This window comes from Dermacentor silvarum, chromosome 6 (genome assembly GCF_013339745.2).
Source record: "Dermacentor silvarum isolate Dsil-2018 chromosome 6, BIME_Dsil_1.4, whole genome shotgun sequence".
In the NCBI taxonomy this organism is placed as follows: Eukaryota; Metazoa; Arthropoda; class Arachnida; order Ixodida; family Ixodidae; genus Dermacentor; species Dermacentor silvarum.
In genome coordinates, this window is record NC_051159.1 from 184,298,402 (window position 1) to 184,325,553 (window position 27,152).

General features: G+C 47.1%; 2 protein-coding genes across 2 annotated transcripts in view; one reads left to right on the forward strand and one right to left on the reverse strand.

Moving 5' to 3' along the window:
- LOC119456532 (dnaJ homolog subfamily A member 1) lies at positions 1 to 25,809 on the forward strand. The gene is made up of 7 exons (XM_037718364.2): positions 1 to 158; positions 473 to 615; positions 2,784 to 3,072; positions 4,609 to 4,836; positions 5,891 to 6,121; positions 9,235 to 9,434; positions 25,181 to 25,809. The coding sequence occupies exons 2-7, from the start codon at positions 484 to 486 to the stop codon at positions 25,301 to 25,303; spliced, it is 1,203 nt and encodes a 400-aa protein (XP_037574292.1). The 5' UTR covers positions 1 to 158; positions 473 to 483; the 3' UTR covers positions 25,304 to 25,809.
- LOC119456531 (uncharacterized) overlaps positions 25,638 to 27,152 on the reverse strand; it is a 258,483-nt gene continuing 256,968 nt past the window's right edge. Inside the window, exon 47 of the mRNA XM_049669942.1 lies at positions 25,638 to 26,025. Coding sequence (XP_049525899.1) covers positions 25,852 to 26,025 — 174 coding nt within the window. The 3' untranslated portion in view covers positions 25,638 to 25,851. The remainder of the gene's footprint in view (positions 26,026 to 27,152) is intronic.

Consider the following 27,152-nt stretch of genomic DNA (forward strand, 5'->3'; position numbering starts at 1 on the left):
ACAATATAAAACAAGGCCTGTCGAGAATCTCTGGAACTTTCTAGACTCCTTCCTCATTCATTGCCTTTCGGGCTGCTTGCGGTAGAATTTGAAGCGTTTTGACGGCTGCAACGCTCTCGTGTTATCTGTGAACGTCAGTGCTCATTGTAGAATACAAGGTAAGCATTCCTACATCCTTGTAGAATCGGATTTGACGCTCGTGTGACGCTTTTTTTTAATCAAGCGTTCAGTAGCGGTATACTCGCCTGCATCACCAAACTTGGTGCGGTAAGACTAGTTGTACTCCGTAATTTATGTAACCGTAAGGACGGTGTAGTTGTTTGAAACGGGTAAATCAAGTCCTGTTCAGTATTTTTCATAACCGATTCTCTGTTGCCGGCGTTTCTAATTCTTCCAAGTTGAGCTGTGACTTGTTACTGTACCCACGAGGTTTCTGGCTGATGAGACTTGCTCATTTCTTTTGTCTGTACAGGAAGCTCCACAATGGTGAAGGAAACCGCCTACTACGACATACTCGGCGTGAAGCCGACCTGCACGCAGGAGGAGCTCAAGAAAGCGTACCGAAAACTGGCATTGAAGTACCACCCGGATAAAAACCCTGCGGAAGGTGAACGGGTACGTTCGCGTGTGTCATTTTTGCGTCCCTGTTTTCGCAGAAGCGCGAAGTACCAAAATCAATAGCAGAGAAGCCACTTGCGCAATGTCCGTGCTAACGAGCGAGGCGTGAACGCTGCCGTCCCTATGCCTACTTGCTTCGGCATCATGTGGGAGATCATGCTAATACCACCATAGCCTCCTATGGTACAAGTAGCGAGCGGCGATGGACAGCACTGTTCCGTGAAAGCTGTGGGCAAGGCGCGTTACGTCACCCATGGTGTCCCGTTGTCTTACGTTCCCCCCTTGGTCATTGGCACGTTGTTTCTCAGGGACGTTCTCGTATCGCGATTGTGAGGCGCCTGTAGCTTGTCGAGTGCTTAATAGTCGCGATGTCTTGCTGCTTTGACGAGAAGCATAAGTTCGGGAAGAAGCTTGTTTACGTAATAAAAACAGGCTTGCTTGTTGCGTCTGATTAAGTGAAGATCAACAAGCTCCCTCATGCAAGCCCTGCGTCAGGGCATACAATTCATGTGATAGAAGTATCAACTTGGTAAGTTGTTAAGTACTTTTGGACGAATAGGTCGTATGTCATGAAGTTGGACAGGACAAGAATGTTGATTGCCCTTGTTGCTTTTTATATCCATGACCGAAATGCAGAGAGGTCGGCCTGAGTTATATTCCTCTAGCCAGCTACTCGGCGTTGGGGGAAGAGGGAATGCACAAGGATTACACATTGACAAGCCAAACACAACTGTGCATGCTCTCAATTAACCAGGCACTGCTAAGGCGGCCTTGCGGCTGTTTCAACTTCTGACAAGGTTTGCTGACACTAGCTACTTAGACTACAATAGAAATGAGATGCCATTTTAAACAGTAACAGTTGCGCACCGATTTCGTGGCTTGCTTGAAGTTGATAACGGAAGCTCTGCCGGATCCATGGTAATGTCAGTGATGTGATTGCTTCTCCAAAAGGCCAGTCCTGCTACATCTTGATACACTTTCGATAATCTGCTTCAAAGCTGCTCCAAAAGGTGTTTTCTTCTATTTTATAAACAAACTAATCTCGCAAGCGACATCACATGCACTCGTCATGTGTGCAGGACGAAGTAAAAGGTGGGTGCGAGAGTAGGGCTGTTATGTGCTTGAAGTGTGGTGGGTCCATCCATTTCTGAAATGGCACTTTCAAAACTAAGAGGTGAGAGCACACAACTTTCATAACGCTATATGGAAAAGTGTTCTACTGGTACAGCAAAGCCTTTTCGCGATGCGTTTTTCCTGTGGTTTGGTCAAGTGCGGGGCCAGTTCTTGATTTTGCTGCACCCTCTCTACTGTTGGTGCTGACTTGGTGCAGACGTGTACAGGTGCAAAGCCGTGCAGCAGACGACACAGTACACATGTGCAAGCGCCCTTAAGACCCTGCTTATGGGCATCTGCCATGTCTACGAAAGCGTGGGTGTATTAACTCCTCGGAAGCCGGTCATACCAGCAGTGCAGGACCTCCAAAACTTGCCTTACCGTGCACATTAGTCGGACAAAACATAACGCTTGCACTGCGTCTGCACGTTGGCATTCGTTTCGAGTGTTGTGCTGTGCCTGCACAATTTCTGAACTTCTCGTGAACTGATCCGAACTGGTTCACTGTGGTGCAGGTGAATCGAATGGACTTTTTCTCTTTGCGGGTGTTCGGACTGGCTCGACGGTCCTCGTACCCAGTCCTAGAACTTGTTGCACAGTGGTGCTGGTGCTTGTACTGGCTAGCCAGTCGTAGCACCTGCCAAGAGAAAAACATTACGCAAGGGAAGTTTTGTGTATGATGGGCCTTGTTCACCGTGCGTGCATTTTCCTTCCTTTAGAAGGTGCCGAATGTCTCCACTAACCTTATAAAACGGGTCAAGGGATTCATAGGGGTGAAAGTTTGAAAACCACTGGTTTCTTTGTTGTACTTAATTCTTCGTGGCCCAATGTGTGTCACCTGTAACTAGCTAATGCTGATTGAAACTTTGTGGAAAGGCTTTAGGGGTCATTGTGCTTGTAAACTGTTCTGTGGTGGTGCACGTTAGCCAGAAGGTTCCCTCTTGGAGATAATCAGTTATGTTGCATAAGTGTGGTTAGCTGTCGCATTTCTTTATGTACCGTTCCTTCATGAATTCAGCACATTCCACTTATTGACTTTTGTCTGTTTACAGTTTAAGCAGATCTCCCAGGCCTATGAAGTGCTCTCCAATGCCGAGAAGAGACGCATCTATGATCAGGGTGGGGAACAGGCAATCAAGGAAGGGGCGGGAAGTGGCGGAGGAGGGTTCTCTGCACCCATGGACTTGTTTGACATGTTCTTTGGTGGTGGCATGGGCCGGCGGCGTGAGAACCGGGGCAAGAACACCGTGCACCAGTTGGGCGTCTCTCTTGAGGAGCTCTACAATGGAGCCACAAGGAAGCTCTCTGTACAGCGCTGTACCATCTGTGACAAGTGTGAAGGTGGGTGGCTGTATTGTGTGGCTGCTAACCATTGTTTAATTGTGCATGAGTAATGCAAATAATAGAATAATCTGAACTGATCGATGCCTGTTAGATCTTTGTTCCAGCAAAACAGTACACAGGATGTGCTTGTTTTAAAAGAAAACATGCCTGCACAACTTATTCACTGTTTGCTAGTCGGAGTGGTGACCTTGTGGTGCTGCCATCTTCACATCTCAATAGTTTGTCTTCATGGAACAGTTAAAAGTGTTACCTGTGTGAGTTAAGTTAAAGATGCTGGCATGAGACATTTGTTAATTTTTCAAATACAAAAACATTTATGCATCTTGTAATCCTTTGTACTGCCTAGAAGAATGTGTCATGCAAGATAGATTATTTATCTGCATTCTTGGGTTCGTATCTGAAGATGTGTCCACGCTCAGATGTTGAGTGCACTCAGCTCCCATTTTCGTTTTGACAACAGAGTGGCTCGCTCTGTTTCCTGGCATGAGACTGCTGCGCTGACATCCTATTAATCTTCAAACGGGCATGTGGCCCATTGGTCTGGCATGTGACCTGCATTTTAAGACGAAGGTCCAGGTACTGATGAACACGTTTATTGTATTGGCTACTACTGAGTCTGTAGTCTGGGATCATCCATCATTCAGCTTTGATTGCAGTAGCTGGTCTGACTATGGAAGCCGTCGCCAAGCGCGCTTAGTCCTTAGTTCCCATACCTCAAGATTGAGCCATTGTGTTGATGTTCTTTTCAAGGTGGCTGTCACCCAACGATGAGTGGTGGTTTTAGCAACAGATGTTCCTACCTTGTTTCTGGTGCTGGGTTTATCAGCAGATGGGTGGAAATGGTACTGCTAGTTATGCACTTACTTATATGCTGCTGTTTTTGTATGAAAGTTGTCTACTGAGGCTTTTCCTAATGAGTTTCCTTGAAAATTGAATAACTTTGTATTTTTCATGTTCCCGTGAAATAGTGATTATTGAGCTTCTACTGTGGTAAATCTCGATGATATGGCACCCCCAAAATTGAGCGGTGGCACGTGCCACCAAGCAAGCACTTTAGAACTTTCTGGTACATAAAAATTTTCAATTTTTATTGAAGCCACATTATTTACTGCAGAAAGCTTTCTTGCGTGTAATTACTTGCATTGTGCCACAAATCTTCCAGCTGTCTCTTGCTGGTCGACATAGCATTTTGATTTATGCTTTCCCTTGTGTCATTAAAGCAAGAAAAGTTGAGCTGTAGTAGCATTAGACTGAACTTGGCAAGTTTCAAGATTATTTTAGTGTGCCACAACCCAAATAGAAAAATACATATATTTTTGAAATCCATAGTGCCATAACGTTGTACTGGTGCTAAGGTTTGAGTTTTCTCCTCCATTATACATTCTCTTGCCATGAAATTAACAAATAGTTCTGTAAGAATACTTTATCAGCTTAAATTGATTCTGTCTTTGGACACCTTTATCGCTGGATGGGTACTCTACCAGAATATGTGCAATGGTTTGTGCACGAGTGATTCTTGCGGGTGGTGTGCAGGTCGTGGTGGCCGCAAGGGGGCAGTGGAGCGCTGTCCTAGCTGCCGGGGCTCGGGCATGAATGTGCGCATCCAGCAGCTAGTGCCTGGCATGGTGCAGCACATCCAGACCACCTGCCAGGAGTGCATGGGTGAGGGGGAGCGCATTAACCCAAAGGACCGGTGCAAGAACTGCAATGCCAAGAAAGTGGTGCGCGAACGGAAGATCCTCGAAGTGCACATCGACAAAGGTGCGTGGCTTTTTCTGGGCGTTGCTGGTGCTACTGAAGGGAAGAAGTGCACAGCTTTGTACTTGTAGTCTATGTTCGGTCTATATATTTGTACAATTAAATATTACTAAAATTACTATGTCTCGCAGTCTGGACTCCTCGAACAGCTGCTTTCTTTTTCTCTTCTTTTTCCCCCCATTTTTATATTTATGCGATAAGAAATAAAGCATTCTCAAAATGGTACATTTTGCGATTGTCGGCGGTTGTTTTTCAAGTGCCATATGCTAAGCTTGGCTTCAAAGCCGGTTAGGCCTAGCGGTACCCCGGTGCTTGCTCGGCATTGAGCTAGCAGCGGTGGTCCGCTTGCGTGGTCAACACAAAAACTCCACAGGTGGGGCGTAGTGCGGCACGCTGTTTCGTGAAGCTTGCCGTTAGTGTACACAAAGTGCTTTTCGAAAATTACACAAGCGGCTGTAAATAGTTGCGTGCAGTGCACTGCCACAAGCACGCATTGCCGCAGTACAGCACGTTGCATTTACACTATGTAGAGAAAATTTGTTGCAGCTGATAGTTTGTTATAGCCGGGTCCCTTAAAAGCAGAATTGCTTGCATTGAAAATATAGTTACTATAGACAGACCAAACTAAGTGGGAAGAATAGTCTGTTCCATCCAAAAGTATGTTGTATGCAGGTCTGTTGTAATGGGTGTGTGCTGTGTTTCGATTTTTTGTGGTGCATGATAAACATTTCGCATAATTGTGGAAAACTCTCCTAAGGTGTCATTGGAGAATGGTTTGGAAGACCCAACTTGTAGTGATGAAGCATGCAGGCAACTTATGTGCCTTGGTGCACCTGGGCCAGCTGCCAACATCAACCATAGTCTCCCTGCAGTATTGCTTTCACATCTGTGTCTCAACTAGATGCACAAGATTGTTGAAAAGAAATAACCACCCAAACCTTACATAATCGTGCCTGCATTATACAGTTTGTATTTGGAAGTTTCCTAAATGTGCGCCAAAAAACGCCTGGCTGTAAGATGTGCTGCATGCTTGAGCATTAGTTGCATTCTGTGGCAGGCATGGAAGATGGCCAGAAGATTACCTTCAGCGGTGAGGGTGACCAGGAACCTGGTTTGGAGCCTGGCGACATCATAGTGGTTCTCGATGAGCGGGAACATGACATTTTCAAGCGCAACCGCACAGACCTCATGATGCGCATGGACCTGACCCTGACCGAGGCTCTCTGTGGCTTCCAGAAGACTATCAACACCCTCGACAACAGGACACTAGTCATCACTAACCTGCCAGGTATACATTTGGTTTTAAAATAAGTCAAAGCCAAGGAAGTTTAACTTGTCAAGGGGTCACCAAAGAGAAACACAAAATAAATGTAGACTGATGTGTGTAGTAATAGGTTTGAGACATTAGTCAATGAAGGGAGGCAGGCCACAAACAAATACCATATTTATTCGAATCTAGGCCGATAGTTTTTTTCAAATAATCGCATACGAAACTCTAGGGTCGGCTTAGATTCGAGGATTTAAAAAAACGCGCCAATTTTTAACGGAAACTGATAAATACGGTGCATAGTTAGCGCCATCTAGAAAAGTCAGTATCGCAGCCGCTACTAGCCGCGCCAGTAGCCAACTGAAGTACATGAGCGGCATCGCCATTTTGACCTGCGTCGTATCGGTGGTATCGGTATGGTGCAGCATCGGCGCGCGGTGTGGCGTTATCGTAATGGCACCAAATGGGCGATGCCACTATAGTGCCGCTTTCTAAACGAATACTGTATTTACTCGAATCTAACGCGCACTTTCAACACCACTCTAAATCTGCGTCGGCATTTCAAAATGGCCGCCTCGCACGCGCTTCGAGCCCAGCTACCGTAGCATGCGGAAGCTTCCTCCGTGTGCTGCAGTACACGTGCTTAGGCAATAGTCTACCGTCTGTCTTCACGTTCTCAGCGTCTGCTCTATCTGTCAGCATGAAGTACCAAGTTCATCATGATGCCGCATTTAAAAGCAAAGTGATCATCTGTGCGGAGACGGACGGAAATCGGGCCGCATCACGGGCGTTCGGAGAATCCGAAACTTGCGAGCGGGACTGGTGCAAACAGAAGGAGAGGATTTTCGCCAGCAAAGCAATGCGGAACGGTTTCAGTGGACCGAAGCAGGACGTAATCTGCGACGATCCACTCCGGCGATACGATCGCCTTGGCCCTATCTTGAAAGCAATCTGCGACGGGTAAAGTCCGCCGTGCACTGTGTTTTCGCCGCGTTGAAGCGAGAGGCATGCTAGCACGAAGGCGCGCTTTGTCTCCAGCGTTCTGACAGTTCGTTTCCGCAGTCAACGAGCGAGATGTGTTCATGTTTGCTTGTGCGCGCGTGACACCGTGCTTGTTAATAGCGGTCTACTAATTTGCTATTGCATTCGATGCATCGCCTTTCGGGCGAAACTGCGACTTTTTTTTATTCATCGCAACTTCAGTGCATCGGGAGGAAATCTATTTTCTCCAAATGACAGAAAGTTGTATTTCTGTTTGAAAGCATGAGGTGCGCGGTACTGTAAAAGACTTTTTTTTTCCTCCGGGAAAACGGGTGCGCGTTACAATCAAATAAATACGGTAGTTGTGCTAGCTGTAGAGGCATCGTCAAACGTTCAAGCCGGGCGGAACTTCGGCATCGGTCTGTCGTTGGAGGGGGCCACGGGAGATGGTTTTTGCGTTCGCCGCAACGTGCGCTCCTTCCAAAAATGCAGCATCTCTAATGCGCTGGATGGTACTGAATATAGCGCACTGTTTGAAGATGTCAGCAGTAAGGAAGATAGCGACGAGGCTAGCAGCGATGGTGACATAGAATGAGCTCGGAATGTTCAAATTTAATAAATGTTGTTTCATTTTGCAAATGCTGTCCTCGCTTTTAGGAGCGAAGCTCCTTATAGCGGCACCCGTTCCGTCCCCGTCGTCGCAGTAGTAGTGTGTAACCAGTCTGAGAAAAATGAGAAAAAAAATTCCGAAGTTGTGTCCGTAGCGCGGAATCGAACCAGGGACCCCTCGCTTCCAAGCGCACGGCGTTAGCCCACTACGCCACGAAGCGCACATAGACACACGCACCACGATGGCAATAAATACCCAACATTAACGAAAGGCCGCGTTTCTAGCGCGTTTCTAACACATTTGTGCTAGCGCGTTACGGCCCGTGTAAGAAGCTGGTGTAAGACGCTGTGGCCTCTCCGCCTTACCTTCAACGCGTTTCGAACGCGCTGCCCAAGGCGGTGGCCAGTCAAGTTCAAGTCGAGGAGCGTTTATGAATACGGGGGGTATACTCTCTCAGCAGTCATGTGATGGCGTCGGCAAACACGGTGCACGTTCCGGCATGTGTAAATGGCTGCGTAAGACGCTGTGGCCGCTCCCCCTTACTAGAGAGTACTGCACGTTTCTAACGCGTTTGTGCTAGCGTCCCCTTAAGCGGGAGATCCGATGATTCCCTCCGGAGCTTCGCCCACTCATCATCATTCACCCCGTGGATATGCTGTGATTTTTTTTCGTTCGGCCTACATTCGAGGTAAGTTTTTTTTTTTTTTTTTTGTCTGACTTAGAACTTTTGGGGGGTCGGCTTAGAATCGGAGTCGGCCTAGATTCGAGTAAATATGGTAATTTATATCGAGGAAATAGCCAGCGTTTAGCTGCAGCAGTCTGCACTGCGTCGCCTGAGAAAAGCGCAGGGCCCGATTTTTTTTTTTTTTTAGCAGGGGCCCGCTCCTCGTGCTGCGTGAGATGGGGCACTTCGTCGGAAGCTGGCAGCATCAGTTGCTGCACGGTGAATTGGCAGCTGCTAAAGGTTATTAGGGGTGTGCGAATACGAACTGAATAGTGAATGTTTGAATAATTAGATTCATGAATCTTATGTCTAATACTGTATTCAGTTTTTCGAATGTACAATTTATTTGGTGAAAGACCCGGTCGTGGTTTGTGCCTTGACGGATGCAGCTTTTCCATGGCACACGGTCTATCATTACAAGTCCAACAGTTTGTGCAAGTCATCAGAACTGATAAGTATTTTCCGTATGGGATGCAGACCGAGGGAATGACATCAAAAGTTCTTTTATAAAGTGGGTAAATGGGTTAGAATCGTGTAAATATGTTACGTAGGACTCAACAAAAAGTGTGCAGGTTTAGTTATACCAAAATGAATTGTGTAAGGTAGGCAATGTTGAATAACTAAATTGTGTGTTCGTGCACAAGAACACACAATGTGCACGTCCAGCTTGCACAGCACAACCTTCATCTTCCGCTGCATACTGAGGAGCAAGCACACACAAGATTGGTTGGCACTCTAGTTGTGAATAGATGTATTGCTCTTACAGGGTTCGCACACATAAATTCATGGAGTAAAAGGAAGGCACTTATTTTCTTGCAGGGGAGGTGATCAAGAACGGATCAATCAAGTGCATCCTCAACGAAGGCATGCCCCAGTACCGCAACCCCTTTGAGAAGGGCAAGCTTATAATTCACTTTGTGGTGAATTTCCCAGATCACATTGACCCGGCTATTGTTGGAAAGCTGGAGGCATTGCTACCTCCGCGGCAGGAGTGCATGATCCCCGACAATGCAGAGGAGGTGAGTGACTGGGCAGATGCGTTTTGTTGCCGAGATCATAGGATTGTGGCGGCTGCATTCGCATGCTAGTGAGGGTGCACGAAACCTACCTGGCTGTAAATTCTTGATTGAAAAGTTTTAGCGGCTATGTAATTGGCTACGCCACGACAGGCAAACACAGCTAAAGGAGTGGCATACCTTCCATGGTGATGCAGTGGAACCTCGATTATGCGTCCCCGGTCATGCGACGACCCGCATTTTACGAGGAATTGGTGTGGTGCCAGCCAAACCTCGATTATATGACTCAATTTTATGCCGACCCCGCCTCGTACGACGCCTCTCCGGTATCGCCGAGAAAAAAGCCCTAAGCACACACACACACAGGCTGCACTTGAGCACACTGCAGCCACCTGATAATGGGTGTGCAATACCGTATTCACCCCGATGTAACGAGACCACGATTGTAGCGCGAGGGGCGACGTACGAGTCGTGCGAAAAAAAAAAAATGCCAATGTAATGCGGGATGAACGGGAAAAGAAATGGTACCTTTATTCAAGGAATTGCAATTCGGAAACTAGTTCTCTTCGCTTATCGTCGTCTGGAGAGGAGACTGGGCTTTCTTTGAGCCGTATTCTTGGGCGATCACTTTCGTAGATAGTTTCACTTTCGAAAAATTTTGCGTGACTCTGCACTGAAAGTGTTTCTGACACTGTCCTAAGCTCGCAGCGATATCAGCATCAGGAGAGCTGTCGGCCGTATACTTCGAGGGGTTCCGTGCCGCGACGAGCCAATTTGTGCAAAAGCGAAACTATCTCCAAAAGTAATTGCCCGAGAATCAAGTAGTCTTCGTGACGTCGAGCTTGTTTGAGATTTCAGTACTTAGAAGACCGCACCACCGTTTCATTTGGGGTCGGTACCAGGTCACTTCCAAGTTCCACAGGGCCTTTCAGACTGACCTCGCATTTAAGGGGGGACGCGGGGATCAGATCGCGAAAATCACGAGAAAAATCGGTTTTTGGAAACCCCGCATTTCGTTATCTGCAACGCCTAATCTACGCTGTATCAAAATGGTTTGGCTGAAAACGCGCTAAAAGTGCCTGAAAAAAATTAATTTGTCAGTGGCGCAGGGCGAGAAAGCAGCTTTAAATCACGCAAAATCACCGCCGTTCGCGGAGCCATATCTCGTATTTCCCGCCACCGAGCGCCGCCATCTTGGTATCGTTCGAAAGCTCAAAGTTTCGCCGTTCCGCTTCTCAATTCGTCGGTCGTCGCCATCTTGTAACAAACGCACAAACACAAAAGAAGCGCGGGTCTGCTGGAGGTAGTCACACGGGCCCTCCGATGAAAGCGGGCCTCCGATTGGCTGCCGTGGTGAAAGGCGTCTTCCCATTGGTTACTGCTGCGGCAGCGAGCAAGATGGCAACCGCAGTTGTCTGCTTCGCAAACCATGCCGGCGTCTTCACTTGACATGCAGAATTCGGATTTCTGAGAGCGCCCAGTTTAGTTATGGATCGTCGCTTGTTGGAGATGAAAGTTTGGACGAAGCACGCCTTCGGAATACGGAAGCGCAAGCCTCCTACGGCGAGAAAAATACGGCGATTAGCGGGAGAAGCGGAGGAGCACCCGACTGAACGTGCCGCGCTACCTTGCACCGTGGATTACGTGCCGCGCTATCTTGCACCGTCTGACTCAAGCAGCGAAACCGACAATTGCCCTGTGCCATCGGTACCGACAACGCAGTCGACGGTACCGAAGACGCGCCAACGGAAGCTCCCGCGCCTCGGTGTACGGCCGCGCGAATCAGCCGAGATCGTATCGACGCGGGTCGAAGGTCACCATCGCCGGCAAAGACGGTGTACTTAGTTTGGTGCATCGTGCGACACGGACACGCCGCCTCCGAGCGAGCCCCAACCGTCGACGAGCTACAGTGTGATAACCGAAGATTCACCGGACAAATAGTCGCCCGAACGGCGCACGATTCAGACGCGTTTCGTGTCAGCGGTGACGGCAGAATCGCGAGCATGCAGCGTGCGCGACTCCCTTCGCGCGATGTCCACAACTGAACGGAAGTTCAATTTGATGGACTAGCCAGGCTATGAAATTTTCAAAGCCCACCAAACGAAGAGGCAAAGGTGCAAGAAGGTGCTTGGCAGCACTGATGCCAAAAATTACCGCCCTGCTGCGTTCTAATAAACCTGCACTGCTTGCAAAACTTTGCAGGTTGTTTTCTCGATAGAGTTTTTTTTGTTGGTCACCTCGCTCGTGGAAAGCATAGCACAACAATGGCTGGACCGATTTTGGTCCAGTTTGTTTTGCTGTGATCCATAAACTGTGCTGCACATCAAGACAGTCTTGAAATGTTCATTTATTTTTCCATTATTTAATTATTTCAGAATGACTACATGGCTCTATGCAGTGAAACACAAGTCACATGCATGTCATATCGAGTAAAAAATTATGAGGGCACTAAAAAAAAAATCTAACACTGTCTTGATATAGATTAGACATTTGGGCAAACATACACAGTATTCCCAGTTCCGTACCATGTTTCGTTACTGTGCCAGGCTTTCCACGAGCAAGGAACTTGTAAACTTTTGTAAATTCTTATAAAACAAAAACTAATGAAGATATCTTAATGAAATTTTAGATTTGCCTCTCTATTGCAATGTACAGCGTGTGTGCCAAATTTCAGCCCTTTCTGTCAAGAAACAAAAAAGTTAATTTTCATCCCCGCCTCCCCCCTTAAAGAGGGCCTGCCGCTGGTCCCGCCATTCTCAAATTGTCGACGTTAAGACACCGAGCCGTGACGGAATTTCCCAGCTCCTCGGCTATCAAAATTGATAGTCTTTCGAAGCGGCAGTCATATTGAATGCGCTGCGTCGCCATAACGTCTCAAATTAACGAAGTCGAACCACAAAAGGCCGTAGGGTATTGCAGCATTGTAACAAGCCACAAGCACAGCCAAAGCAGCGTCGTTTCTAACTAAAAACAAGTTCTGGCTTCGGTCAACTTGTCTATGGATTGAATAGAGGCGTAAAGTTTGCCAACGTAACGCTAGAAATCCCGGGATTTAGTAGAATATTTGTTCTAAAATGGTCAATTTTGTCGTAATTCGAATACAACGCGAGGGTCAAGTTCAAGCAGCGAAAATCTTGAATAAAAAAGAAAACTCGTTACAAATGATCAAATACGATAATTTCTTAATTTAATCTACCTTGCTTGGAACGGAGCAGGTTCGTGCCGCGGGCTTTCTCAGGTGGGCTGTACCCATTTTTTAAGACTGAGCGTCGCTGCATATATTCTTAGTTTTTCAGTTATACAATGCCTGGATTATACAACGGTTCTGCGTAATCCCCTCAAAGTCTTGTAATTGGAGTTCCACTGTAGTTTTATTTGCCGCTGATTCTATGAGGCATTGCGCTGCATGCTGCAATACTTCTACGTGATTGAAGGAAAATATTACAATTCTATCGGAGAAACCCGAATGGTTGATTAATGTGACCATGCTTCTATAGTGCGGCATCCCTCATACCCGACAGTGTTGCTTTATAAAGGATGCCGAAATGGCTTAACTTACTCGCCGCAATGTCTTGGTGGCTGTGAGCTAAAGGTTTTGGTTCTTCAATGGGTGACCCGTAAAATAGCGAGGGATTGTGGGATGCGCCATCTGCTAGCTGCTTCCGGTTCGAGTCAGCGCAGCCACCGCTTCGCCGTTGAATTCCATTGATGCGCTTGCAGTCTGTTCTTCTTTCTGAGGTTTTACGTGCCAAAACCAGTTCTGATTATGAGGTATGCCGTAGTGGAGGGCTCTGGATTAATTTTGACCACCTCGGGTTCTTTAACATGCACTACAACGCAAGCACACGGGCGTTTTCGCATTCGATCGAATCCCGGCCACCGCGGCCGGGATTCGATCCCGTGAGCTCGTGCTCAGCAGCGCAACGCCTTAGCTGACTGAGCCACTTGCGCTTGCAGTCCGTCTTTGTCCCACTCGAAGATTACCCGGTTGCAGTTGCCTAGCAAAACCATCGTTGGCTGCTCAAATTCAAGCGTTAAAGGTGAACACATGTAACTACTGCCTTGCAGCAACCCTTGCCGAGTTGGCTGTGCACAAGCATCATAGGAATGGCTGCCACTTCCAAAACTGTAACAAGGCAGAGACCATCCGTGAACAAAAAGAAAACAAATGTACAGTGCCACTTATCAGGCGTCGATTAGCTGTGGGCCGACACGGAATGTTTCCACAAGATAATGCTTTCTCTAACATTGACTCGGGTAACCAAAACTATCTCAGTACTAGCATGCACATAGATACAGTAAAACCTCGATAATTCGAAGGTCGCCGGACCGCGAAAATTCTTCGAATTAAGCGGATTTTCGAATTAACCGAAATGAATAATAAAAAAGAAAACAAGCAAGAACTTGCAGCAAAAAGAAATCACCTTTATTTTCCATGTCCGAGAAAAATTACTCAATGTAATTACCGATGCGGGATTACTTGGCGCGCTGGTTCCCCGCCCCTAGTGCCATGCTCTCCAGCTGGCTCAAAAAACGTAGCATACAAATATCACCCGCACTGCACTCAACAAAGTTGCGGATGATGTTCACGGAATCGATAACTGCCGCGAAAGCGGGCGTGGTGGTGCTTGACTCCAAAAATTTGGACTTGCTGGATATTCCGGACTTCAAAAATGCACCGTCAGGGTTCCCATTGAGTTCATGCATTTTCGCACCCAATTTTTCAGACGAATTGAGACCCTAAAGTTCGATTTTGCGGACTAAATCGCTCTTTCCGAGCCGCGCTACCCAATCTTGGAGGCCGCCATGTTGGATTTTGCACTGGCTTGGATTCCAGTGGCTCGCTCTGTAGCCTCCAAGATTGGATCGCGCGCTATCAATAGAGAGCTAGCGCAATTCTCCAGTCTCGGAGGCCATGCCCGCTCTTCCTTGGCTGACAAAACGCTCCAGAGTACTGCTCTTTTTCTTTTTTCTTAGTAATGCGCTCAACACTATCGTTGTAACCATTTATTGTGGGATGTTTTTTTATTGCGACACCAATTATATGGACACTTCAAGCGGATTTTCGCCGTCGGCGTCGCCGCCCTGAAGTTCCATACAAATTCCAAGGGCGATAAAATCAGCGCCGCGCGCCCGCCGTATGTGCTCTTCTACTCTTCTAACTGCGTACTTAGTGCCAGAGCGGTTTCTCGCGCGCACCATATCTTGAAAGCGATCTCCAGACGGCTCTGACCTTTTGTATGCGATGTGCTCTCGCTGCTCAGTTTCCGTTGAAGCGATAGATCGCACGAACCTTCGCGGCCGCGCTCGTTCGTGCGCGCTGACACCACGCTTGGTAATTCAGTGAGTTCTTTTTTTTTTTTTTTTTTCTCAAGTTTCGGTTGCTATTTTGAACGTGGCGTGTACACTGAGCAGGTGTCTCGGAGACCCATGTCTCAGTGATCGGCGCTACTTCCTGTACCTTCGCGAGAGCTAAGCGGTGTGAAGCTCGTTTCTTGGATCTTCGTGGCGAACTCCGTTGGCGGAGATCGCCAACGCGGTGACGTTCGCGTCGACTGTACACGGAGACGACGTCATTGCTGCGCAAATCCAAGCAGGTCGATCCCCTCCAAGCTTAGTATGAGGCAGGGCATTATTAGAGATTTTTTTAAGCCGCACTAATAACTTTTTTTTTTTTTGGCCGAACGAGTTTTCTGAACTATTTTTCAGTCCCCTCGAGCTCGGAAAATCGGTTGGCGACTGTACGGAGCGCCCTAACCTAACCGCCGCACGTTGCTACTAGCCGGAAACTTCGAACTATCCGAATAGAGCCGCGCGGGCCATTCAAATTATCCTGTAGAATTTGCATTGAGAATGACGGGACCGCTTAAATTCTTCGAATTAACCGAAATTTCGAATTAACCGAGTTCGAATTATCGAGGTTTTACTGTATTATGAAACGAGGTTTTACGGCGCGAATTTAAGCGGGAGACAGCGAGATACATACATAATACTCGTAACCAACTAGCCCTCCTTATCTCCTTCAGCACAGATAATGCGCAGCCGTAATATGACGGCGATACGGCCATTGTTGACAAAAAAGAAAAGGCAAGAACGTCTAACTATGTTACGTACCACTTCAAATGAACCTTGAGTTTTGACCGAGAAATGCCGTTGACAGCGTGCAAAGTTTCAGCGCTAGCTGCGCCGTTATACTGACGATAACGGTTTCTAGCTACGATCACAGAACAGTACGCACCGCTGTAGTCATCGCCTCAGCACCCGATTTTCTAAGTAATGCTTCTATACGCTTGATAAATTATCGGATAACGGATAACTTTTTCACCTGTCTGACTGACCGCAGTCAGTGACTGTACGTCAAAGCAACGGCAAATGTCTTGGAGCTAAACCTGGCAGAAACAAAAAAGGCCGTCGAAACGAAAACCAGACTTCCTTTATGAATAAAAGCGTATCCTTGCCTTTCTTGGCTCGTCATCGTTGCACCCAGAGTGAACTGAAACCTAGAAATCGGCTGCATGAATGGTACGAAATTGCTAGTCGACAAAGCGGACGGGAAGCTTTGCACGACTGACAGTTAAAACCGTGTAGAGAAACACATGCGCCGGGCATGCTGCCGATGCCGCCGCGTCGTCCGTCGAACCGGAAGCTGCTAGCAGACGGTGCGCCCCACAATTTCCTGCGATTGTTTTACGGGTCACCTATAGGAATGCCATGCAAACACTCGTGTTGAGTATGGGAAACCAGCGCTGCCCAGAGGGCGCTCGTAAAAAAAACTGCCCTCAGCGCCGCAGTGAGAAAGCGCTGCAACTTTCAGTCTCCCAAACAAATGTGGTCTGCAGGGAACACATTCTTCCTGCTAGATCTTCCTGCGGCACAGCGGCGTGGCCTTTTAGCGATAAAAGAGTGGTCGCAACTACGCTCTGGCGTCGTCGCTGGTCGCTCACCACTGATATCGTTGCTAGGCCTTTTACTGTTCACTTCAAATCTGTAGCTGACCGCTTCAGAACGAACGACCGATGCTCCCAAGCAGCAATGTTTCGTTACCGCTGTTGCCGCTTTACCCTCTCCTCGCAATAATTTCACCCGAAGCAGGTTCGCAGTGCACCACAGCTGAACTTGACTTGTATCGCAACTCTCGTTTGAACGTTTAATCATGGACATGCTTTTTTTTTTTTTTTGTTAAAGATAAAATTAACAATATACACGCGTCACTTCACTCTCGTAGACATCATTTTGCCTGGAATAGAAGCTGCATAAACAATGTTTGTCGCCGGTAGCGGCGTCGCGCCGGTGCAGTGTCGATGCGCTGTGTTTCTGCAGTAAACACAGTGTTCACCAATATGTTCGCAGTGAGAGTGTATCATTAGCATTCTCATTTGCTGCGTTTTCATTTTGTCACAAGGCAACAGTGCCGCTGGAAACCCAGTGGGGAATTTACACGCCGGCTGGCACTATTACTCCTGGTGCCCCCGAAAAAATGTCGGCTGTGTATATATGCGATCCTGTGCTAAGAACTTGTATATATTTTTGCCATTTTCACTTTTCAATAAAATGTAGTGCACACGGATATTATGTTGGAGAAGCTGTAGAAACAGTTTAATATTAAACGGCGTGCGTTCACACCTGCCTGAATCCGACGTCCCCGTGCTCATGATCGCAGTTTTCACGAAAAATAAGGCTATATTACGGCTTTTCTAGTTATACCAATTAACCACGCAGGGTTAACATGGCCTACGAACTTTTTTTTTTTTTTTTTCACGGGTTATGCACGTTGCCCACCGTATGCCACTGCTGGGGATTTTCTTCAGTTTGTATGATTGAACAATGCGCGCGATGTCCGAAAGGTGCGCTGTGTGTCAGCTCAAAACTCCAGCTCTGGTTCCCCATTGAACGCTAATTGGAAAGCTTAAGGTGGTAAAGGTTAATCTGGAGCTCTCCACTGCAGTGTCTCATAGCCTTGTAAGGTTCCAGCAGTAAAAAGTGCTTCAGATTTCTAGAACATTGCTTGTGGATTGTCGGAAAGCACTTGCTGTATTTACTGGATTGTAACGGGAGTTTTTTTCCCCAGATTTTTGCTACATGAATGATCCTCGCGGAAATTCAAGCCGTGTAGAAAGTGCAATGATGCACCCAATTCTAATCGAGTGAAATGTGCAAGTGAAAGCGCGCGAGGGACGTGCACTTTCGCGGAGAGCGAACACACGGAGTGCAGGCTGCAAGCGCGTCCTCTCACGCCGTGGGGATGGGAGGCAACATTTTGCTGCGGCACCAAATGTGCGGCCAGGCACAAGGCGAACTGGCGACACCCACACGAAAGGAAAGCAGGAAGGCAGTGCGGGAAGGAAGGGGTGCGGCTTCTACTCTGCCAAAACTGCATACTTGTACTTTGCGCGGTTGCGGGCTGTCGCGCGCACCTTGTCTTGGAAGCGATCCCCACACGGCTTTGACCTTTGTATGAGCTGTGCTTTCGCTGCTCAGTTTCCGTTGAGGCGATAGACCGCACGAACCTTGGATCGCTGCTGCTGGCACGCTTGCTCACGCTAGCATTTTGACAGTGGTTGTCTGCGGTCATCGAGTGTGATCTATTCATGTTTGCTTGTGCACGCTGACACCATGCTTGTTAATTCAGTTTGTAAACCAATGTGTCCAAATTTATGCAGCCGATAAAACTATCCTTACTCCATATAGCTCTCTACTAGTAAATTTGCTATCGCAGTTGATGCTTCGCCTTTTGGGTGATACTGCGACTTTTTCATGCATCCGGTGGTCTCGTGTTACTTTAGCGGTTTTCTTCTTTTTGCTGGACACAACAAAAAGTCGCCCCTTGCATTCATTTTCGTTACGTTAATTTTTTTCTTGATGGATGCAATACAAGGTCACCCCTTGCGTTACAATCGCGGTCGCCTTACAATAAAGTAAATACGGTAATAAGGGTCTGCAGGACACTGTAGTCATAATTATACCATCAAATGCTTGTGCACTAAGGATGGCAGCATTAAGAGCAAAGATCCCATGCAAACTGTGCCTATTGCTACTAGCGCCCAGTCACATGCCGCCAAGTGTTCACATATGCCATCACCCAGTCCAAGGTTTCAAATTTGTGTGCAGCAGTGTAGTGTTGCGAGGCCAAGGTCACTGCAAGCTCATTAGTGGCAATTAGGTGGCAGGACAACACTTGGCAATTGGTGCTCTCCTACCTGTTGCTGAAGTGCTTGTAAGCTTGTTAGTGGGAACTGAAAAATACTGGGAAAAAGAAACAGTGTGGTTACGAAAAGGAACATGTGCCGAAAATAGTGCCTGTTCCTCTTCACAACCACAATCTCTTGTTTTTTCAGTTCTCACTGGTGCTTTTGGAAACAAGTCTGTTGAAAATTGGGCATGCCCAGTGCAGTGTCCATATTGGCTTGACAGAGTGGTGCCTCTGCTCAACAGTTTTTCAAGCACTTGCAGGTGACATTTACGCATAAAACGATGTTAGCAAATAGTCTGTTCACTGTTGGGCAATGTTATTCGTTTGCTTGTCGCAAAGGTTTGCAAGTGTAGGGAGCCAGCGGCACCTAGCAGAGCATGGCAGTAGCGCCATAGAGAAAGAAATTCACAAAAGCCGACACTCCCATAGAGCCCAGCAGCCCAATTGACTGCAGCGCACCAAGCCGTCGGCATTAATACCTGAACCAGACTTCTGGTTTTGGCTGTGCGTGTTTTGAGTGCTAGCTGGTACGCATTATGCCGGCCGCGCCGCTCGGCGCAGTATTTTCTTGCTTCTACAGCTGAACCGTGCGCTGTCTTGGTGCGGAATCGTCTTATTATTTACTAAAAATTATTGTGGGAAGGATCTTTACAAGCCTGCATCATATCTGTGCCACGTTCAACTTGGTAAAGTAGACGCAAGACTCCTTGTGCAATGAGCAAAAAATTGCTCTGTACAAATGCTCATTTCGAGATTTTTGTGCATTCATCCAATGTTGTGGCACCAGATAAGCAGCAGTACTTTCCGTATGAAGTTCCACCGGAGGGCATCAGCTGAAAGAAGTAAATTGCAAGCATGTCATATTGCCATTTAGACATTACAGTCGACGACTGATAATTCGGACTTCACGGTGAATGTAAAGAAGTCCAAACTATGGAATGTCCAAAAAACTGAATGTGCCCAAAAAATGTCATTTTATTTACATTTTAATGCCCCTGTGCAAGAAAGAAGTGGTCGATTCGTTGCTGCACCAACTTCCGCTTACGTGCAACCAAGTACGCCTATATGTCTGCCGGTTTTTGTTTGTCACTGTACGCTGATGCAAGGACTGCAAAGGCTCGAGTCAGATCCGCACGGCACATCATCGTCAGAGTTAGTCACTGTTTGACCTTGCTCAATTATTTCGTCATTGTTCATTTCGACATACAACACCACGCTGTCGACGTCTGCAATGTCTTCAAATGTAACGGCGGCAGGAATCGGCACACCGCTGCCTAGCAGGTCATCAATGATGTCCCCATTTGAGCTCGTTGTAGTAGGCGGTAGTTCAGGCTCTTCAGTTGCAGAGTCGGGGTCATGCGGAGTCGGGGTCATGCGGAGTCAGACTGCGAGGGGACCGCTGGTGCCATTTGACACGGCCTGTCGATAACTTCACGAGAAAGACTTCTTGGAGCCAGCAGAGCCGTAGAATAAAGGCAGAGCGCTGTCTGGAACGCGAACTAAACAAACAGAATGGCGAGAGCGAGCGGGCCATGCGCTGGGATACCGGAATAGGATGTGATGATCGCGATGTTGATGCGACCTCACAATTCAAGCAAAGCCTCCATCCAAGATCAGCATTTGTAATTTAATCTGAGGCGAAGTGCTGTGACCGAGACAGGGCCTCACAGATTACCGTTTTAAGTGTAATCTCTGAGGCCATACTTGATGTCTTGTATCTCTGGGGCCATACTTCATGTCTCATCGAGGTTGCCAGAGGAGATCTTGGTGGTAGAATCCGCATATGCTACAGTCACGGATGGAGTCCGGATAATCGAATGTAGAGCTGGCGGCTGCCCGAAATATTGGTCGTCTTTACACATTACGTTTGTGGCGGTGTCGCGAAGCTGTCCGAATTATCGGTGTCACGATTTATCGGTTGGCGACTGTATAGGAATACTGTGCGTAGAGACGAATGTGTGAAGGTGGTGAATGGGCGGCATATGGAACAAAAGAAATTTGCTGTTACATACATGGTGTAGAAAAAACAAAATACCATAAAAGATGATGAAAGCGTCTGATTTCCAAGCATTCCCCCATTCCCGGGCATTATTTCCTGCACTTTAACAGCACAAATACACGGACAACTGCGCGTTTCCAAAGCAACTTTGCCTCAGCCGACGCGATGGTACACTACGTACAGAGATGGCCACAACAGAGGTTCCCAGCCAGACCATGCTTAACGCTTGCAGAATGACGTCTACTCGCACTCAAGACAAATGCATGGGTGCAAAGCCTGTTTTCAGTCGTTCGCAACGGAATTTTTGGGTTACAAGTTCCTGGTTTTTGAGCTCGGCGTTATCTTTTTTTGCGTTCTGCCGGCGCAAGCAACACACTCCCGTGTTACCACTCTTGGCAATGGCTTGTCGAGTTTTTGACAAGCGCGCATGTCCTGAAAGAAGGTATGTTGTTGCAGGGCCGTAATAAGTCGAAAACTTGCCCCACCAAGTTTCAGTACATGCTAAATTTTGTCACCACAGCTGAGCAGGTTCTTACTAACTGCATCTCGGCGACTTGTGCGGCTAGCGTGCCTCAAAAGTACCGAAATAGGTTGCAATATTATGTTGGGGCCCATAGAAAGTGTCGCAAACACGTCCCAGTACGATTCAATAACTCTTTCCGTATCACGCCCATTGGGCATCGTTAGCCCTCTATTGATGGTTTGAAACGCCGCTTTCGAAACCTTCCGCGCCGCTCATGGACATACTGTGCTATCGGACGTAAAGAACTGTATTTTTGTTTTCTAAGCAGTTCGCTCTTTTCCCGCTAGGCGGTGATGTTTAAATGCGCTCCAAAGTTTTGCGATAGTCAAAACAGAATGCAAAAATGTCCGGCTCCAGAAATGGCGCGAACGCTTCGGGAGATCGCAGATACTAACTTGATTCTGCTGCCTCTGCGGCTGATCTTATCGATACATCGAATAGCAGCGAGTCGGAGGACGCAGACTTTTCGTCGGACTTTGAGTCTGAAAGCGACGACGCCAACCAGCCCAGAACATCGACGGCCGCAGCCAGGCATGCCCAATTGTAGTGCTTGCAGTTAAATTTTTGTTGCGGAATACCTGTTCAATGAGAAATTTTGATTTTTTTTCGGAGATAGTGCCTAATAGACCACAATACATTTTGTATATCTCATAACTTTCATAACACTCTTTTCTTAGTAGATACTAATTTTACTGATTTAAACCATTTATCTTTTTTATGACACATCTTGTTGATAAAACATTTATGTGTGATAAGTTCATTTTGATTTCTGTTTATGTATTACATTAAATATTGCTACACGCGTGTGGTATTTGGTTGTTTGAACGAGGCGCGCGGGCGCCTAGACGAAGAAGACGAACTGCTCTGGGCTCTCGAGCTATCGGCTGATCTGGCCAGCGCTGCAGCTATCATTTGTAAATATACTTGTAAATAGTCTCCTGTACTTAATCCTTCGTTCGCGTAACAATATTAAGTGCAGTAGGTACTTCAGAAATAAATATCTGCCGTAACATACAAAAATGCCTTTTTTCCCCATGGTAGGGAAAGAGGTAACTCAAGTTAACTGCACCAGGAGGGCTGAGCTGTTTTTCGCTAAGTGTGCCACAAGCCTCAGTTCCGTGCTGTAAGCCCAACTGCGTAGCAGACTGTCAAACAATGTTTCTCACCTGTAGTCCAATAGTGCAGTGGTGCCCTGTCGGATGTGCAGAAGGAACGCAAGAATACGGCGAGAGCCCAAGAAACTAGGCTACACTAAAAAAACACACACACGCACAATGCACGCACAGATCGCCGAACAGGCAAGCGCTCGCATGCGCAGCCAGCCTCGCTCGCTTGGGTCAAGCCCGTGCCATTGCCAGTGGGCCAATGGGGCCGGTTTTCGCAGGACACGCTAGCGCCACCTGGATTTTAACGGTAGTTGCCTTGATACACGAAAAATGTTTCCTTACTAATACTAGATGATGTTTTGAATATTCACTTATAATCTAAATTTAAAAACGACAGGAGACGTCTGAATAATTTTTAGTTGTTTAAAAAGTTAAGTGTGTATCAAAGGTGCAACGACGCTTGTGAGGAGTATTACACAGCAGACAACCGACGCCGGTGTCGTCTGCTTCTGATATTGCTGTTGCGCTGCCTGCTTGCTTTGACCTGGTATATCCCATTTTTACCTCGCTTGCGTAGTATATATATTTTCTTATTTGGCACTCTGATAGTACATTTACCTTTAAAGGTTGCGCGGCTGCACAGGCCGAGTGAAATCGCAACGCTCATCGCACCAACTTGGTGCAAACAACAGCTTTATTGTAACATCATTGATGTTTACATGAGAGAAAAGGCACGTGAATAGCACTTCATAAAATCTACTGGTGCATAACATGCATAAGTATTCATGTGCAAAAAGATACTATGTACAGTCCCACGACACATTTCTGGGGAATACAAGGTGTCCGCCGCTGAAGGAAGAATTGCATCCACTCACATAGAGCCATTGCACACTGGTATGTTGCTAAAGTTGCTCCACTGTTGTAGCTGAAGATGTCACACCACTTCTTTCACAATATACGGCAGCTCGATTTGAGCATGAACATGTCGCTTTCACAAGGGTGAATTCTGTCACGACTGTTCATCTTCTTGTCCAGACTGCCTACTATATCTCTTGCCATCATTATCCTTTTGAAAAGTTGTCATAATGTAAAACTTTTCAGTGTTTAAGCTGAATTTAGTTCAAGCAGTTTAAAATTTAAAGAGAAATGTTTTTGCGTACATGTTGGCTTGAAGCATTACAAATTGCGAAGTTTACAATTCAATATAAAGGCTTAACTGGCGCTTCGATTACCGCTGCCTGTGGTGCGCTACCGTCGTTTCGATGGTGGCGACACCCTAAGGCTTGGACGCGAAACACACGACATGCCAGAGGCTTGCTTCGGTGTCGTCTGGCACGTGACGCATGCATCTGGCGCGTCATTGGCCTGTCGCTAAGTAACGCAAGAAAAATATCTTATTTACTCGCGTAATGTATGCACCCCCAAATTGGTTGCGAAAAATCATTTTTTTCCCACGCATAACGAACGTACCCCCAACTTTGCTACTGTGCGGTCCCCCAGTCGAACGGCCGTGCTGTTATTTTTCTGAGAGCAGGATCTTTTACTTGCGTACATGTGTTTAAAGCAAGTGCATTTAATCTCGATGCCCGTCCATGGCAAAGCCATGACGAGAGAACACTGGTGGGAAGCCTGCGGTAAGAAGAGGCATCATCGGTCGCTTGGGACCTGATGGAAGCCGCTACAGCGATGACGCTCGGCCTGCTCTTACCGCCTGCTTGCCGCCAGTGCCGGTGCAAAGGCAGCCGCGCAGGCTCGAGAGAGATATAAAAATGGCAGGTCGCGGTGCTTGGGAGAGACCAAGTGAAGGAGGGGCGGCCGGCACATGGTGGGCACTTTTCTGCCTGCGCTAGGTTTTGCTGTGTGCAATGGGCCCATAGTCGAGTTATACGCCTGCTGTAGGACAGAGTTTATCTGCTCACAAAACAGAAATGCTGATCAGATACAGATAAACCTGACATAGCAAGACAGTCAAGCAAAAAGACATGCACAGCGTGCTTGTCAAAACAGTTGCCGAAAAGCTGTGCTTCAACGTGATGCTTCCAATAACGGCAGACGGCCGGAAGCAGCTGCGAGGACAAACTGTTGAAGAACCACAATGTGGATGAAGCGGCCAACGACCTGAACATTATGGTTTCGATGTGTGGTGAAGGGCAGTAAAAAGGCTGTTATGGTTTGCAAATATAAGTAGACGTAAGCTATCTGATGCATTTTTCAAATAATTACGGTCTCGGTTTTCAATTTTTGCTGTCTTAAAACTTAATTTTACAATTTTTCTGATGCTTGCGGCAGCTAACGGACGGCATTAATACTAGCGTGACTTTTCTGTTGCTAGTTTTTGCCCAGTGTCCCCTCTTGTTGAATTGCTTTCTCTGTGGTAGGCTTGCCCGTGTTACTCGTTCGGCAGCCTTCCCCAGCCTGCCATGTGAATTTATGTTTGCCCGCGTCAACCTACATTCATTGTAGACACCTGTAAGAAGGGCTAGATATTGGCATTTGTGCATCAGTTCTTCAGGGGCTCAAACGTTGGCAAGGGGGTAATGTCAATTTTTTTTTATGTGCAAAAACCAGTGTAAGCATACATGCAGATGTCTGCAGAAAAAAAGTTGCTATCAGGTTTACTGTGGATGTTGATGACCTGTAGACATCTTTTCCTGTAGATATGAGGCATGGAAACCATAAATTTCATACACACGCTCTGCACCGACGTGCTGAAGGGGACTGCATGTGGATTCGTACTCTGCTGCTGTTGCCGCCAGTCTTGCTGGTGTATCTGATTTCTAGCTCGATTGCCGATAAGGACTGCGAGCATCTTGGTGGCAAGCTTCTCGTGACTGCTTGTCGCCAGCTGTAGTCGACCTGCCTAACAGTGTTCATTCACTGATTGGAATGTTGAGCTCTAGAGCAAAGCTTGCATTGTGTGCCCCCCAACAGGTGGTCCTGCAGGACTTGGATCCCGAGCAAGAGGCACGGCGCCAGCGCCAGCACAGGGAGGCCTATGAAGAGGACGATGATCATTTTCATCCCCGTGGTGGTGTGCAGTGCCAGACACATTAGGGTGTGCAAGAGACTCTTGTGGACAGCCTTTTTAAAGAATGCCAGCTCCTCTGTCCACTGGCAACAGAGGCAGGCAGGCGGACTTGTGAAAGTGTTGGGAGGTGGTGTGAAAAACTGCTCGAAACATCTCCATAGGTTCACTTCCTGCATCTTTTTTTTTTTCTTGTGTGCCTCTGTCTGAATGGTCCCAACACTTGCGCTAGTTGTATATATTTAGCTTGCAGGGCTCCTGTTGTGAACCACTCCACCACACTATTTATTTGGACCTATGGAACTGTGTAGGCTGCTGTCTGTGCAGGGCTTTCTAAAGAGTGCACCACTGACTTTTTTTAAAAATTGGAGCAGTTGTTATATACATTGTACTAAAACATAGGTAAAAAAAAAAAACATTTTTGTGCTTTTCCTGATGTCCTCATGCACATTTGTTTATTGCCCATTGTTGATTAAAGATATGCACATGCCTAAGAAATTTTCTTTTATTAAAAGAAATGTACAAAGTGACAAAAGTCGTCTTGAGTGAATGACAGAATGGTGGTGGGGTAAATGTGTCATTGGATGGATGACTCCCTTGCACGTTGCGACACATGATACGCTCGAAGCATCTTCTTGACGAGTCCTCCGAATTCTTCCATGTCTGCAGCTGTGTCGTTGGTACTGTAGCTGTTGGAGTCTATGCGGTAGGCGTTAATGTCCGGCACATAGACGTGCAGCTTATTGGGATTCTGTAAAATGTTGTGCGCACCATTAGTAAAGTGATGTGTCGGGTGATTTCAGTATGGCTTGAGAGATGTTGGGCAAAATTTCATTTTGAGCATGCTCTTGAACGTACTGGGCCTAATGAAACTGATAAATTTTTTTCTATTGCCATTGAAATTCTTCCTCGAGCAATGCCAGGCACTGTTTGAAATGACTGCACTTTAGCTATGGGTCAGATTTGAGTTTTTGGCTCATTGTGGAGTCTGTAAAAATAAAACTTCGATGGCAGGTATCGTCGAAACTGCCCTCCAGTGCTTCCCCAATCAAACAATGCAAAATTCACGCTTTGAAAAATTTGGCAGAGTTGACGAATGACAGCAGCATGAAGACAGAAGTTTCGTTTGGCTTGTTTAATCATGCAATCCGTCTACCTGTCGTAGCTTGGCACTATGGTGTTGCGCTGCTAAGCATGAGGTCGTGGGAATGAATCCTGGCTGCATTTCGAGGGGGGCGAAACCACCTGTGGCCCGTGCACTGGGGGCACGTTAAAGATCCCCAGGTGGTCAAAATTAATCCGGAGTCTTCCACTATGGCGCGCCTTGACAGCTTCTCGGCCAGCTGAATTGGGCCGAGTCGCTTGCGTTTCACGAGATAGCGATAGCGCAGCCTATAAAACAGGCGCTCTTCACCGCTGGTCAGTCGCTTATGCTGTCTCAAGGTAAATAGGAAAAAAAAAAAAAAAAAAAAGCGCGTCGGCTCCTATCTTCGACGACTCATTCCGTTTTTTAGAAAATGGCGGAACAGATAACGTCCAGATAAGCACCTTTGGTTAGAGTGACCTAGAATATGGGAGAGTGTCCAGAGCGCCGCGCGAATGCATGGGAGGAGCGAGGACCTTTTTGTGTGAACTCCCGCGCCGCGGCGCTGCTGTACCGGACCCGTGGTTGGTGGACAAAATTAAGGCAGGGGTGAAATTTCACCCACCACAAAGTACAAATTATCTTAATAGTCATGGCTAGGTGGCGTATGTCACCGCCCGATTTAAAGGGTTCAGCCCCATCCATCCATCGTGGGCTTTCTCCGCTGCGGAAGCCGCGCCAAGGCGGCGGGCGTCTGCTACGAGCCTGATATTTTGGTTGCCGTTAGCCAACAT